The 14,336-nt window shown below is 44.9% G+C and overlaps 1 protein-coding gene across 1 annotated transcript in view; it reads right to left on the bottom strand.

The window, feature by feature from the left end:
- LOC114775381 (signal-induced proliferation-associated 1-like protein 3) overlaps positions 1-14,336 on the bottom strand; it is a 51,082-nt gene that overhangs the window by 14,663 nt on the left and 22,083 nt on the right. The window contains 7 exon segments of the mRNA XM_028966511.1: positions 211-368; positions 2,217-2,320; positions 2,483-2,657; positions 2,942-3,130; positions 4,391-4,521; positions 5,396-6,962; positions 14,173-14,287. Coding sequence (XP_028822344.1) covers positions 211-368; positions 2,217-2,320; positions 2,483-2,657; positions 2,942-3,130; positions 4,391-4,521; positions 5,396-6,728 — 2,090 coding nt within the window. The 5' untranslated portion in view covers positions 6,729-6,962; positions 14,173-14,287.

Here is a 14,336-nt window from a genome sequence, read left to right as displayed (position 1 = left end):
CATAAATAGGGCAATAATATTAACCAGTTTCCTGCTTTTCCTTTTTATCTACAAACTGCTTTCCAGAGGGCAAAGACTAGTCAACAGACATCTTTTTACCTACAAGGTGTGAGATGGCTGAGAAACTGCACTATTAATACTGCCATTATTCAGTTATTGAATTATGTATATAATTTGAGATGCCCTGCATGTCAGATAATGTGCCTTTACCTGTAGCAAGTGTTGTCGGTGCAGGGGCTGTGTACACGCACAATGACAAACACATGCTGGAAGTGGGACCGGATATTCTGAGGCGTGAAGGGGAGTGCTCCTGGCTCCTGGAAGATGATGGTGACAATGTCGTTTCCTATGTGTCTCTTCCTCAGGAGCTGACAAATCAGACAAGCAAACATGAGAAGGCTGGGTGACAGGGTGGAATGGGGAAAAACCTACTGCAGATCTTTCACTTTAAGACTGATTCATCTTCAAGCAGGGAAGAGGAAGGGAAAAAGTGACAGGAAAAAAAAAGAGACGTTGAGAGGCAGTGAGAGACAGAGGGGAAGATAAAGTGTGAGTTTCTACTAAAAACAGGCATGAAATCAAAGAGGCAACCATGGAAACGGGCATAAATATGTTAATGGTTAAACAGTGCAAAAATCTGAATGTCATGATTAGGAATTATAGAATCTATTTAAAAAAGGCTGATTGACATGTGTTCCTTATTTATTATTAGTTAATGGATCATATGTATCACTCATTTTCCCTCTTCAGTCACTGTGAGGATTGACAAAGCTAAACTATTTCTTCAGAAGTTGAAGAATCAATTAAGAAAGTCAACCGTAACATTATATAGTTGCTTTGCTGAACCCACTCGATTAAGATGTAGTTGCTTTTAATCGAATTAACTAAAGACTTTATTGTCATTGCACACTTAGTGCAATAGTACAACAAAATTGTAGTGCAATGAAATATTGCCTCGTTATTGCGTTAAAATTCACTTGCTATTAAGCTAATAATTAAATACATTAAGGAGTTTTTCTGCGTTTTGGTTAGAGAGTAAGTGAGGGTGTTTTGGAATAACAGCGCTGATTCATGGGAATAGAAGCTGCCCTCCCATCTATCTGAATCAGTGTGAAAGTACCAATTATATAAGTCATCTCACAGCTCAGAAACACTAACAGATGCACACACACACACACACACACACACACAGAAGAAGAAGCAGCAGATAAGAGCCCTAATGCTTTAAAAGTGAGCTCTGCCTGGGGTTGGAACAATGACATACAACCATACTGTCCAGCCCCGCTCACTCTACTCTCTTTCCTTAACATGGCCAAGACTAAGGAATCACTTATAGGACAGCACTGCCACCTAGAGGGAACATGCAAGAGGTGCAGTGGTGTGACATACCCGGGAACTGTGCAGTAACACACACACACACACACATGCAAACACAGAGAGAGAAAGGGAGAGAGAGACAAGCAGACACACAGACCACGATGACGTGAGGCTCTTGCCATAAATAAATACCAGGCAAATGAACACCACGCACACAAATATGCAGCACAGTACATATACACACAAACACACATTGATATTCACATCTTTGTGAGAACCGCTTGTAATAAGTACCAAATGTATTATAAACAGGCTACAAAGTACATTAATTGTTAGTTAGTCAATCTCTTTTGTAAATACTCATTTTACCAGCAAAATGATCTTATCTTTGCAAGCACCTTTGGTTCTAGTTAAGAATGGAAGATATTCATAGTTACAGGAAAAAAATTAACAGGTACGCCACACCCAGCTTTCATCTGAACATGAGAAGAATAAAAGAGGAAATTGAAAAATACTACTTCTATGAGAAAAGAAAACCCTATAGAAATAGAAAGAGAAAAACGGAAGAAAAGGGGGGAAGGGACAGATCAGACGGGGAGTTTTCATAGCTATAAATGAAAAGCTTATTTCCCCACAAGATAATGAGAGGAACCTGCTGCTGCTGGCATCTCCATCACACTCAGACACAATGCCCCATGAGGGTTACACAGGTCATTAGAACCTGTATTTCAGGTAAAACCTTCTACTGTTTCACTTTACAAGAATCTCGCTTTGCCTGGTTAGGTCAATGTAATAAGCCGGAAACATCTGGGATGGTTCACTACCTGAGTGTGGCAACATTTCAGTATTTTAGTATGTCTGTTGCTTTGATAAAGAATGTGTGAGCACACAGTTGTTACCTGCTGGGGATTGTTGGGCATGTAGGGCAGCATGGTTGACACATGAAACATAATCTCATAACCTTGATAGGCGGTATAGAGTGAATGTGTGCCTGTTGAGTCCGCTGTAAAACACACACATACACACCTCAGTTAAATAAATAAAATTGAATGTTCACAAAAGCATCTCTATTACAGGTATATGTGAGTGAGCAATTCACTATCCAGCTGGTCGGGATGTTAAATATGCAGGCGTATGTATATGGCTGTGAGTGTCGTGTATTTACTCTTGGTGTCCAGCTGGGCAGCATATTTAGCGAAGCCCTTGAGGACGACTTGCTCCCCTAGAAGCTGCAGGAAGTTGCTGAAGGCGGGCGTGGCCTCCTCGTTGTTGTACATCTCCTCCTCTGTGCTCTGCCCTGCCCGACACAGCAGGATGCCAACCTTATGCTTCTGACTCAGCTGCAGGACACACACACACACACAAACACACATCTTTAGGACCGGACAGGAGGCACCCACCCAGATCCCAAGCAATCTAACAACAAGCCTGAGCCCACACACCAAAACACACTAAAACACACCTTTAAGATTATCAGTATCCCTGATCACCCAACGCAAACATAACAAGCCTCACACTGACCATTTAGTCACACTAAATCAGAACTTGCTGACTTCAAAAGCACACTCTGTAAAAAAAAAATAAATAAAAATAAAATAATGCACATATACACTGTCTGCCTCACCCCTTGTTCATCCAGTTTGAGGATCTGCTCTGTGACTTTGGGAGTTCCAAGTGCCAGGCGCAAGCAAGCCACGTTCAACTCGGGGGCCACATGCTCCAGAACTTCTTTGAGAGGCAGGCCTCGCACCGTGCCGTGTCTGGCAGTGGAAGGTACTGCATCCTCCAGCACAGCTCCACGCAATGTCACCAGCTGCAGAACAAAAAAATATATTTTATTAAACATGCCTACATAACACAGATAAATGAGAAACAACATCTACATAATTTAATAAGAAGAACTTCATTAACACCAGGCTCATAACTACAGCACTACTCAAATGGTAGAACAGGGATTAATTGAGAAATATAGTTGATCAGCACTTTAATGAATGGGTTACAATGATGACCCTTGACTTATGAGGGATTTTTGGGCTGAAACCTGAAGCGACTGTCTTCAACCTCATGACCAATGAATTTGACTGTATGAGGTTGCTCACATTTCAGTAAGATTTTCTACAAGCATCGCAGGTGAGTATAAGTGTTTGAAAGACAATAAGTAGTGTTTACGTGAGAGGTTGTGCGTGTTACTCAGTGTGCTGTGTCAGCACAAATCAGATTTTAGCCGGGGGGGCACAGTGCATTAGTGGTGGGCCTGATCCTTGCAGCTTATCTGAGAATGGAACCTCCAGTGTAAGGGAGTCTGTGTGTGTGTGTGTGTGTGTGTGTGTGTGTACACAGCCACATTGTTCTTGCAGTTAAGGTGATGAGGCCAGGCAGCCATGTAATCCCCCTAAAACCAACACTGCCTGGATGACCAGTGACTGAGCACAAACACAGGGTCACTGCTGAAAACTTGTGCCCATTAACGCACACACCCACACGCATTCTTATTGTTCCTCTGTTGGTGAAAACACCTCCTTCACATTCCCATCATTCTCTCTACGAGCACACACACACTGCTCAGTTTTACTTTGCCTGCCCTCAGCTTTTGGATATACACACCCCAAGTTGGGCCAACATTTCACCACAGATACACTTTCCTCCTAATCCCCCACATTTTGGCCATTTTATTAAAGCACAGTGGGCCAGAGGCCAAGCTGGACAGACAAGCTTGGGTCAGGTCCTGATGAGTCGGCCCTGGTCCTAATGAGGTCTGTAGTGCAGACAAAAGCCTTTCAGAGACCGACTCTCACAGCCGAACCTGCAAAATGTTTGCTTTGGCTCAGTCCAGTCTAGCCCAAGCAGGCGGAAATTTCCACTGGGAGTGTGTGCAAGTTAGGCCACTCGGGCCAGTAGAGGTCCAAGCATAAAACAACATTAACCCTATAATTTTCACCCCACAATGTGCATAAACCAACCAGCTCCAGAACAGGACACATGTACCCTCTCTCTCACTCACTCACTCACACACACACACACACACACACACACACACACACACACACACACACACACACACAAAGAAACACACCGCGCTGTTCCTCAGTAGGATGCGGTATTGATACTGGTCTTTATAATCTTTGGTGTCATCCAGCTTCTCCCTGCGGATACTAATAGCCAGAGGACCCAGCTTCTCGTCGGTCCCAAAGTAGTTCCAGTGCTCTAAACACAGACAGAAAAAAAATCAAGTTTAATTATAACCTAATGTTTTAACCGTGAAAGATAAAATGTCCCTTTAACAACTAAAAGCCAGCACTGACAGATCTCATTAAGAAATCTTTTGGTTGCTGTAAACTTGGTAATGGCTGCAAAGTGCATTGAAACCTGCATCTGGGTGCTTCCTTACTTCCTTGCTATTGAAGTGCATGGGGGTGTTCATGAACATCACATATCATATCAGAACACTTGAATGAAAGTGATGATACATGTATCTGCATGATTGGTCTGAACATTGAGCCCAGAAATGACAATAACAGGGACTGAGTTTGAAACTGCCAGTAATACCCTGCGAATACCCTGTGCGGGGGAAAAAGGGTCATGTTAAACAGCACAGTTTAATGTAGACATAGCGCACATCGGGCGTGGAGGAAGGGTGGTGGTCCTTGTTTCTCATTCACGCTTTGTCCTGCTGTATAAATGTCAGAGTCTTGGCGAGGCTTTCTGACATGTACTCTGGGCACCGGAGGGAACATTCCAAAATGGCAAAGGGCGGAGTCAGAGAGAAGTATTTTTGGAATTGTAACCTTTATGTCTTTGATTCTGGCCATTATAGACCCTGACAACTAATTAGGAGACAAAATAAAAGCCTTGAGGTGATTTATTTACATGCAAAAAATATGGTATCTGGTGGCCTTAGGTTGACAGAAAATCAATTATGTCCTTCCTTCTTTCTGATCAAAATGGTAAATGAATAATAAATGGATAAATGATTCCCTAGCCACCATTTTTGAAGTCACATGGCATAGACTACATAGCAAATATGGGACTAATGAGAGTGTGCTGTGTATAGGCGTTGCATGTTTAGATTATTGATCACCTTTCCCGTGGAAGTAGTCCCGGTAGTAGCGGGCCCCCAGGTCCACGTGCTCTATGCAGTGCAGTCGGAGTCTCTCCAGTCGTCGCGCTTGCTGTTCAGGAGGCACCTCCAGCACCGACATGCTGGCATTGCTGCACCTCATCCGGAGAACTCCGGCACCCTCGGCCCCGCCCGCCTCACTGCGCTCGACCCACGAGCTCAGGAAGCTGACGTTGCGTTCGCTGTGGCCGCCCGTCTCGTTGAGGAAGTGCGGGCAGCTGAGAAGCAGGGAGCTGCCTGGGCCTCCGTTCCCAGGCGACGCGTCATCTGCCGGTTCCGAGCTCCCCACGTCCCGACAGATCAAGTCCTCGGTGCTGCAGAAACTGGGCTCCATGCCGCCCAAGGCCAGCGCGCGAGACACGGCCAGGGACACGGAGGCGGCCGAGGCCCCGGTAGCGGTGTTCCTCCGCTGAGCCGCGTAAGTGCGCTGGGTGGCTGCTGCCTCCAGCAGATCGAACAGGATGCTCTGGCCATCAAAGTGAGCGAAGCTCCGTGGACACACCCATACTCGCATGGGCTCAGAGTGGCGCGAATCCTCCGCCTCAGTCCTCGTGCCATCGTTTTCACCCCGATTGGCCCGGAGCTTGCGAAACAGCGAAGAGGTGCCCAGGGACGACTCCGTGCCGCCACTCTTCTTACGTACGCGGCTCTCTGGGCGATCCTCTAAACGAGGGGTGGCGGTTAGGGACTGGGAGGCAGTGGCGGATGAAGGGGGATCAGGGGAGGAAGCGGCAGCTCTTAAAAGCTCCCCCAGCTGGGCAGGAGCCACACTGCGCTGGTCTGGCCGCTCCTGGTGGAACTGGTTGAGCATGTCAAAGAAGCTCTGCTCCGAGATGCCCTGCACGTCGATGGAGGAGGTGCTGCCGTACTCACGGAACAACCGACCCTCCACCTCAGCCTCGTCTTGTTCACTGAGCGTCACCTCGCTGTTGGACCGCTGCCGTAGGGGTGCGAAGGCAAGCGGTCGAGGCCGGACAGGTGAGCCGGGAATTCCTCTGACAAAGGTGTCCACATCCAGAAAGTCTCCAGGCCGCAGGCGCCGCCGTGGCATTTGTGCCACGCCCCCACGTAAAACCCCCTCGTTTCCAGGGTGCCCATCCTGCCCATTCTCCAGCAACGACTCGCGAGATCTCTCGCGCCGAGGTGGCCACTCAGCGATGCGTGCCCGCACCCCCATCTTGGGCACAGACACGCGGGCAGCCGTGGGTACGGGGTCAGCCTGAGAGGAGTGACCGTTGGACAGCCGCTGTGGCTGGGTGAGGGGGGTGGTGCACACCCCCGAGTCTCTGTACATGCTTACGGAGCCCAGTGACAGCTCAGGGCCACAAGGCAAGAGGCTGGGGGACAGGAAGGGGAGTGCATCCTGGACTGACGGAGGAGTACAGAGAGAGAAACGGGGCCCGAGCTGCAGTTGCCGTCTCTGCCTCCCACGCACATATCTCGTGAGTGGGGAAGCGGGTCAAGTTCCCCCCAGAGTCTTTGGTTCCAGTCACAGTGTTCAGGCTCAGGCTAGCGGCCTCTGCGTAACCTGGAGCAGAAACACAGAAACGGAGATCTTCAGCACAACACGTCCAAAAATTCATTACCCACTGGGTTCAACTAACCATGAACCCAGAAAAACGTATACTTTAAAATATGACAAACAGCCATGGCTGCCAGTACTGCTATGATTGACTGGGTCTTTAAAAGAAACGAGCAAAAAAAAATAATTAAATGAATTAAATAGTTTTGGGGAAAAAATTATATGAATATAGTTTCCCAAGTCTACTGTGATGCAGCTTCTGCTTTTATTGCTTTTGTAGGCCCTGTGTGGTCTCCGCCTCATTTTCTGCTCTTCTGCAACTCAACCATATATTTACCATCAAGTCTAGTGCTGCACAATTAATCTAATCGCAATCGTAATCGCGATGTCAGTCTGCGCGATTACATGAACGCAAAAAGCTGCGATTTAAATGATTAGTACATGGATTGGATCGGCAACATATCCGATCTCTCTCATTCTCTCAAAGTTTGCGAGCTGACTGAAGTCTCACTTCAGTCGGATGTTACGTGTTTGGTCACATGACTCGTGGGTCGACGTTGCATGACGCGCTGCATCGTACGTCAACGTCACCGCCATATTGCGATAGGCACTGCTGTGTCGTGAAGCATATACATGCATTAAATTAAAATGCCTCCCTCTTGTGCTGCTTAGGGCTGTACAAACCGCTGTATGCTCCAAACCAGATCATGGAGGATTACATTTCATAGGTTAGGCTGGACAATTGTTTTGAATATATTTGGCCATTATAAAATCCCGTTTTATAAGTCTTAACCTTATCTAAGCTAGGCTAGGCTAAGCTAGCGAAGCTATGCATTCCTGTGTTCAAGTCAGCCTCCAAACAACGTTTTGGCTAAACGTAGGCATTAACTATTTAGACTGTTCTTAGCTGTTTAGTTAACTTTTCTCAAACTTTGAAGGTTTCCTAAAGAAATTCACCTCAGTTTACAAATCTTAACCTTAGCTAAGCTAGCAAAGCTATGCATCCCTGTGTTCAAGTCAGCCTCCAAACAACGTTTTGGTTAAACGTAAGTACTATAATACAGGATTTTATAATGGCCAAATATAATCAGAACTTTGAAATTAAACATTTCACTATTAGTAATTTGTATGCGACTTTTCATTGATATACAAGCAAGTGCCATTTATCATATCGCATATCGCAATATTGATCTCAATAATCTCAATGTCTTTTCCCCCAAATCGTGCAGTCCTAATCAAGTCAGAAAGTGTCTTTAACCATCAGCTGGCCCAGGAACATGAGCCACAACGTCCCTGCTGTCTCTCTTAATCTGCACCCTAACATGATAGCAGGAAGATGAAAGTCTGGGGCAACATTCCCTTATCCAGACACCTTGATTCAGGGAGCCGACGATCGGATGAAGAAATGCGGCGAGTAAAACAGGAAGAGAGGCAGGAAGAGAAGAGGCTGAGGGTTTAACGGGGGGAGAGAAAGAGACTTGGAGGTTTTATCAGGTAAAGGAGATTTGACTCTGTCTCGCCCTGACTGGGGCTAATCGGGGGTCTGCTTGGCAAGCAGGGCTATAATTATTATGCTGCCTTTTTACAGCAGCGAACGGTGACCCAGAGCGGCATTCAGCCATGGAGACCTCAAATCTCCCACAATGTAGGATAGAAACTGTGCAACAGTAAGTCTGAACGGCTGACCAGGCACATAAAAGAAACATGCTGATAAACGGTACCATTTGGTCCGATTGCTGTACCGCGCGTCGAGGTGCAAACCTGTGAAAATAAAGTTGGCTGAAGTATTTTGGACGGGAGGGACGAGACCCGCCTTTTGACTGATGGCGCTAATGGTTGCCGGGGTCCCTCCCCTAAGCCCCCCCCCACACCTTCAGCTGGCCCTCTGCCTGGGGCAACTGCAGGTGGGAGGGAGGGGGGAGCTGTGGTATGTGAACTGTGTAGGGCCGATGAGGGGCGCAGAGCTGCTGACAGATTTAACGCACTGCGAGGAAACCGCCCGTGAGATTGGGACTGGGTGAGCACAAGAGCGGCCCCCACACTTTCTCCCACACAGGGGACATGTTTATATTGTGTATATACGGAGTAGTGGTCCCCAGCAACCGATCTTATGGGTGGAATAAATAAACACCCATAACTGAGTGAGTAGAGCCAAAGACAAAAGAAAAAGAGAAAAAAGAAGAAAAGAAAAAAGAAAAAAAACAAGTCTGGACATGGCAATCCTCCTTCGCCTTTTCATGGCCTTGTCAAAAAGAATGATGGAATTGTTGAGAAAGACAAAGAAGAGGAAGCAACAACAAATAAGACCAAGGGACTTCACAGAAACGTGCAAGAAAGATGAGGTGGGGAGAGTAAAAAAAAAAAAAGGGAACGATCCAAATGAAGACATGGCTGAAACAAGAAGGAACGGGCAAACAGGGACATACATAGTAGGAATGAAGAATTTGAGGATGGCGAAGAACTCTGTTCACTGGACCACAATGACTCAGTTTAATATGAAAGTCACATAGAATCGGTCTTTGCTGCAGCTATAAAAAGCCCCCGCTCCAGCCCTCACTCTTTCAGTCCATCTAAAAATGTACTTTGAATACTTTGGTCGTCCAGGGCAAGGTTTACATGGCATCTGTCACCAAGATACTAACACCTCCCTCTAAACCATGTGAGCTGACATGACAGTGCAAAACAACTGGGGGAAAGCCACACGGCTAAATCAGGACTGCAATGGGACCAGTGACCAACACGCCTGTACTTAACACACCGGAGGACGCAGCTGTACTACAGCTGGGACCGCACCTGTCCATCTGAACGGCAGGCTCTTGCAGTAACCGATGCAATGCCGCCCAAGGTGCAACTACTGCATACAGATCAGTACACGGATGAGGCATGTGCTCCACATCTGGAACAATGATCTTTCAGTCTGGACCTCATCAGCTATGTAACAACTTCAGTTCACCAGTTGTCCTTCCTTGGACCACGTCTGAGCCTGTCATCTAGAATCCCAATTTGACCCATATCTGTCATATCTATTCAGATCCTTATACCTACCCATTTTTCATGTTTAGAGCATGAAAGCCTCCCTTAGAGACGACCCTTTTGCATATCATCGAAACAAAGATCATCAGAAATGAGTGCCTACTGCTCCTGACTGGCTCTTGAACACCAGAATGGAATATAGTTGATCTAAAAAGGATTATAAAAGAGAAATAAATTTCACTGGCTTGATTGATGTCAAGTACAAAATTGAATGTGGATTCAAAAGCACCGTGTGGAGAAAAAAACAGAAGCTTCATGTTATAAATATTATAAAATACTAAATAAAACCGTTTAAATGTGGATGACATCACCAGCTGCTCCTGTGCTGGTGAGGTCAGATTTCTGCCTTTTACCTGCTGAGGGCCATCACCGCCTGCGTTTAGAACTTCAGTTAGTCTGCCGTTAACACTGATCCCAATTACAGAAACGTTGCAGACTTGGCTGCCAAACGGCTTGGATTTTTGAAAGGGAGACAAGAAGCCATTACACGGGACCCGTCTCCAATTACAAACTGAGACGGATAAGGGTGGTCTTTTCTTCTCAGAGTATCTGTACAGCCATTGAGAGTGCAGTCCCTGTGGTTTACTGTTTGTCATAGTAGAATGATTCACAAGTCCCTGTCAGAATGCATTCGCTGTGTCACTGAGGCCCTACATAAGCACATCAGATCTTTCTTTCTGGGTGTGTGTTTTGTAACAAGTGACCATTAAAAAGGCTCTGCACTGCCACAATATACCATCACTCCCAGAGTGAGACTAAAGAACAGCTGCATATGAGAACAGAGACCTCCTTTTCAAGCGTCTGAGTGGAAGCATTAAAGATTCACAATTGTTCATTTACCAAACCATCTTATCCAGCGAGACCGCCTTTCACAAGTTACAGAAGGGACTCTCGCACTTATGAATCTGCCATTAGTTTAGTGGTCCCAGGCTGTTGGGGGAGGGAGGAATGTGGACGTTGCAGGTTACCACACGATGATAAGCCACATGGAGAGAAGAATAGGATGGAATTACACCTTGAATCTGTATTAAACTCACATATAAACCAAACTCCTGAAACTGATGCACTTGGCTTATTCTGACACCACACAATGGTTCAAGTCTCACACCTACTTCCTTTTTGTTCATGACAGGGAAGTGACAGTGGCTTTAGTGATGACAGGATAATGGCCTCATACTGGGGAAGCTTTCCAATAGCAGACAGCTTCTGTATGTGTTACCACCCACGGAGATCTAGCTCACTCTATGCTTTCTGATCACACTTCACTTTTCTAAACTGCTGCCATGTTAACAGACCATATCAGAGAAGCATCAGGAGACCAGCACTGGAGCATGAGAATTTGGTTAACTGGTAAAAATATATATTGTTACTGATATTAAAGGGGGGTACACAGACAGGGACAGATGGTACAGCAATATGTGCAGACACCCTCTCCTCCTTTGGCAGCCACGGGGCATCGTGGCATATTGCAAGAACATGGCCTGATAGGAACAGACTCCCAAGTCTGGAGCTCAGGATGTTTATAGGACAAATGCTCCCAATTAACAAGCAACCACAAATCTGATCTACAAAGTCAATAAATAAATATTCAATTCTGTGTGGGACTCACAGACCCACAATTTGGAATGGTGTGATATTTTAGTTTTAGCCATATTTGTCATGTTGAGGGATGGTTACCTGGAATTAACTGCTTTATAAAAAATCACTTTTCACACCACTTATATCAACGTTTTTTCTACTATAACAGAATTTGTCATTCAAAAATGAAAATCTTTCAATTTAAACTTTGATCTACAGATATTGGATCTCATTTAAATCACTATATATACAGGCACACAGACAGCAGTATATTGCCAACTCAAAGCAAAATGACAGCATAATGTGTTTACACCTCAAAACAGAAGCATCAAAAGGTTCCTACTGGTCTTAAGGGGTCATCTCTCCTTCATCTGGCCCTTCACGTGTGAAGCCAGACAGCAGCTGGCCAGAGGCTGACTCTGCATATATCTACAAAGAGTGGCCTGTAAGACCTGCCTCTTCAGATATCTACTGCTGCTACCATTGATTTCTTGTCAGTTCTGTGTGTGTGTGTGTGTGTTAGAAGGGGGGGGTGCAGGCACTTGGCTGTCGAGTTAAAATATACAATGATATTAACTTAGCTGATTCTTGCTGCAAATGTTTTTTTTCCCCTGCAATGTAAAAAGTCCACTGAATTATTACACAAGTTCATAGATAAAACGTTTTCTCTATGTATTTCAGACAAAATGCCCCTGTATTTGCAGTCATCGGACGTCAGCTTGACCCAGAAGTGGAGGCATGTTAACCCCTCATGCTGACAGGGGATCTGCACAGGGCTACTCAGGACTTCTAGGAAGTGGTGTTTGTGTGTAGAGCATAGAGATGACATGTAAGAGTAAATGGGTAGAGTGATGTTCTAAACGTTCAAAAAAACAATTAACTAAATGTGAAGACAAATTAATGAGGAACTGAAGAACTGTTTGTGTGTTTATTGTGTTAACCATATATGAGAGCAAGACAACCTAGAGAAACCTTGCTCTGTGTATTTTACATTTATTCCCAACTGATTAAACAGGAGCTGCTGTGCCTTTTTTCCGTTTTTGAAAAGGAATGTCAAGGTTGCACAATCACAAAAAAACAGCCTCAGTTATTTCAGGCCACCAACAAAAAGATCAATAAAGTCTGGATGTATTACATTTACAGTCACACCACAAAAACACTCACTGCACATGCGCACAAAATAACAGCTTCCAACACACAGAGCCAACAGGCATAAACAAATTGGATTGCGTGAGTACGGGAGTGTTTGCACCCATGAAGCGAGTGGGGTAAACACACATATGCGGTGCTGGGGGGCATTTCCAAAAACCTGCTGAGGGAGTTCCACGTGATTTCTGACACAAACGTACGGGTGCAAAGAGGAAACACACAAGCCTCCAAACTAACCTGTCATGAGAATTTCTTGATTTATTTATTTTTTTTTGCTGTGCATAATATGGTACATTGCATCAAGCAAACCACCACAAGCCATCGTTTGGTCCAAATAAATCTGACGTGACCTCTGGTACGAAGGGAGGGTCAGTATTACACACTTGCTTCCATATGATATGAGACTTGGGGGAAAAATATATAACGAATAAATACAAGATTTGTATGTGGTGATACATGCAGGGGTGATAGAGAAAAAAAAAAGTGTCATATTGTGATTACGAAGTTCAATACTGTGATATGCAATTGCAATATAATAAATGGCACTTGCTTACCTATCAATAAAAACTCACATAAAATGATTAAGAGTTTTGTATATATTTTGTATGTTGTATATAGTCACAATCACCTGACGAAGTTTGCCAAACTTTCAAAATCAAATTAAATTACATTTCAACATTTAATAGAATTTATTTACATGCAAAAACCTTTAACCAATCACTGAAACAAATCATACAAAAAGGATAGGTACTAAAGACTAAAAGTTCATGTTTGATGACTGATGATTTACCGAACAAACTCAACCCAACTGAAACGATCGAAATTAATATCCAGCACTACCCTGCGTTTCCCGAGTCCAGTCCTGAACACAGAAGTGAGACTAAGCAGCCGGTCTCAATTTAGTCAGTTGGTAAACTCCGAGAGAATGACATAATACATTGTAGCTTCAGTCCAAGTATGCATATAAATCACATTATTTTGCATTCATGTAATCCCACGACCTGACATCATGACATGCTTGTGAATCCGAAAGTGCACAGCGAGCCGTAACCGGTGGATTACTGACAGATTGAAAGCTTGTTTCATTTGATAAAAAAAAATAATAAATTACTTACATACTCTTCGTTCCTCACTACGCTATTCCTGGTTCAGTAATAGAGAAAAAAAATTTTATGAGGAGAACTTCTACTCTCAGAACACATCCGCCGGCAAGTGCAGATTTAAACAGTCTTGCTCAGTTTTTTTTGGTTAAGAGGGAAAGCTGCGCTTCTCAGATCTAGTGTCAGGTCACTGGGAGAACCTGACATTTACTTATTTATTTTGCAGTCATCAAAATCCAATGTGGCGCCTGAATGCTATCATTGCACATGGTCAGACCCCACTGTATTCTCCGTGAACTGTTGTTGTGCACTGTTGTTGTCCTGAAACTCCTGTTTAGATCCTCACTCTGCATTACCTGCAGAACTGCCGACGGTCTCAGGTACGTGGGGGTGGAAGGCGTGCGTCTACAGCTGTGCAGGTGGGCGTCTTGCTGGCGTCAGGTGGAGTCGGGGTGTCTGTGCATGGCAGACCTGCATGAGAGAGAAGTGGTGAAAATGTTACTGGCTACCATAGCAACAG

Source organism: Denticeps clupeoides, unplaced genomic scaffold, assembly GCF_900700375.1.
Source record: "Denticeps clupeoides unplaced genomic scaffold, fDenClu1.1, whole genome shotgun sequence".
Taxonomy (NCBI): domain Eukaryota; kingdom Metazoa; phylum Chordata; class Actinopteri; order Clupeiformes; family Denticipitidae; genus Denticeps; species Denticeps clupeoides.
This window is presented reverse-complemented; position numbering and strand designations above follow the sequence as displayed.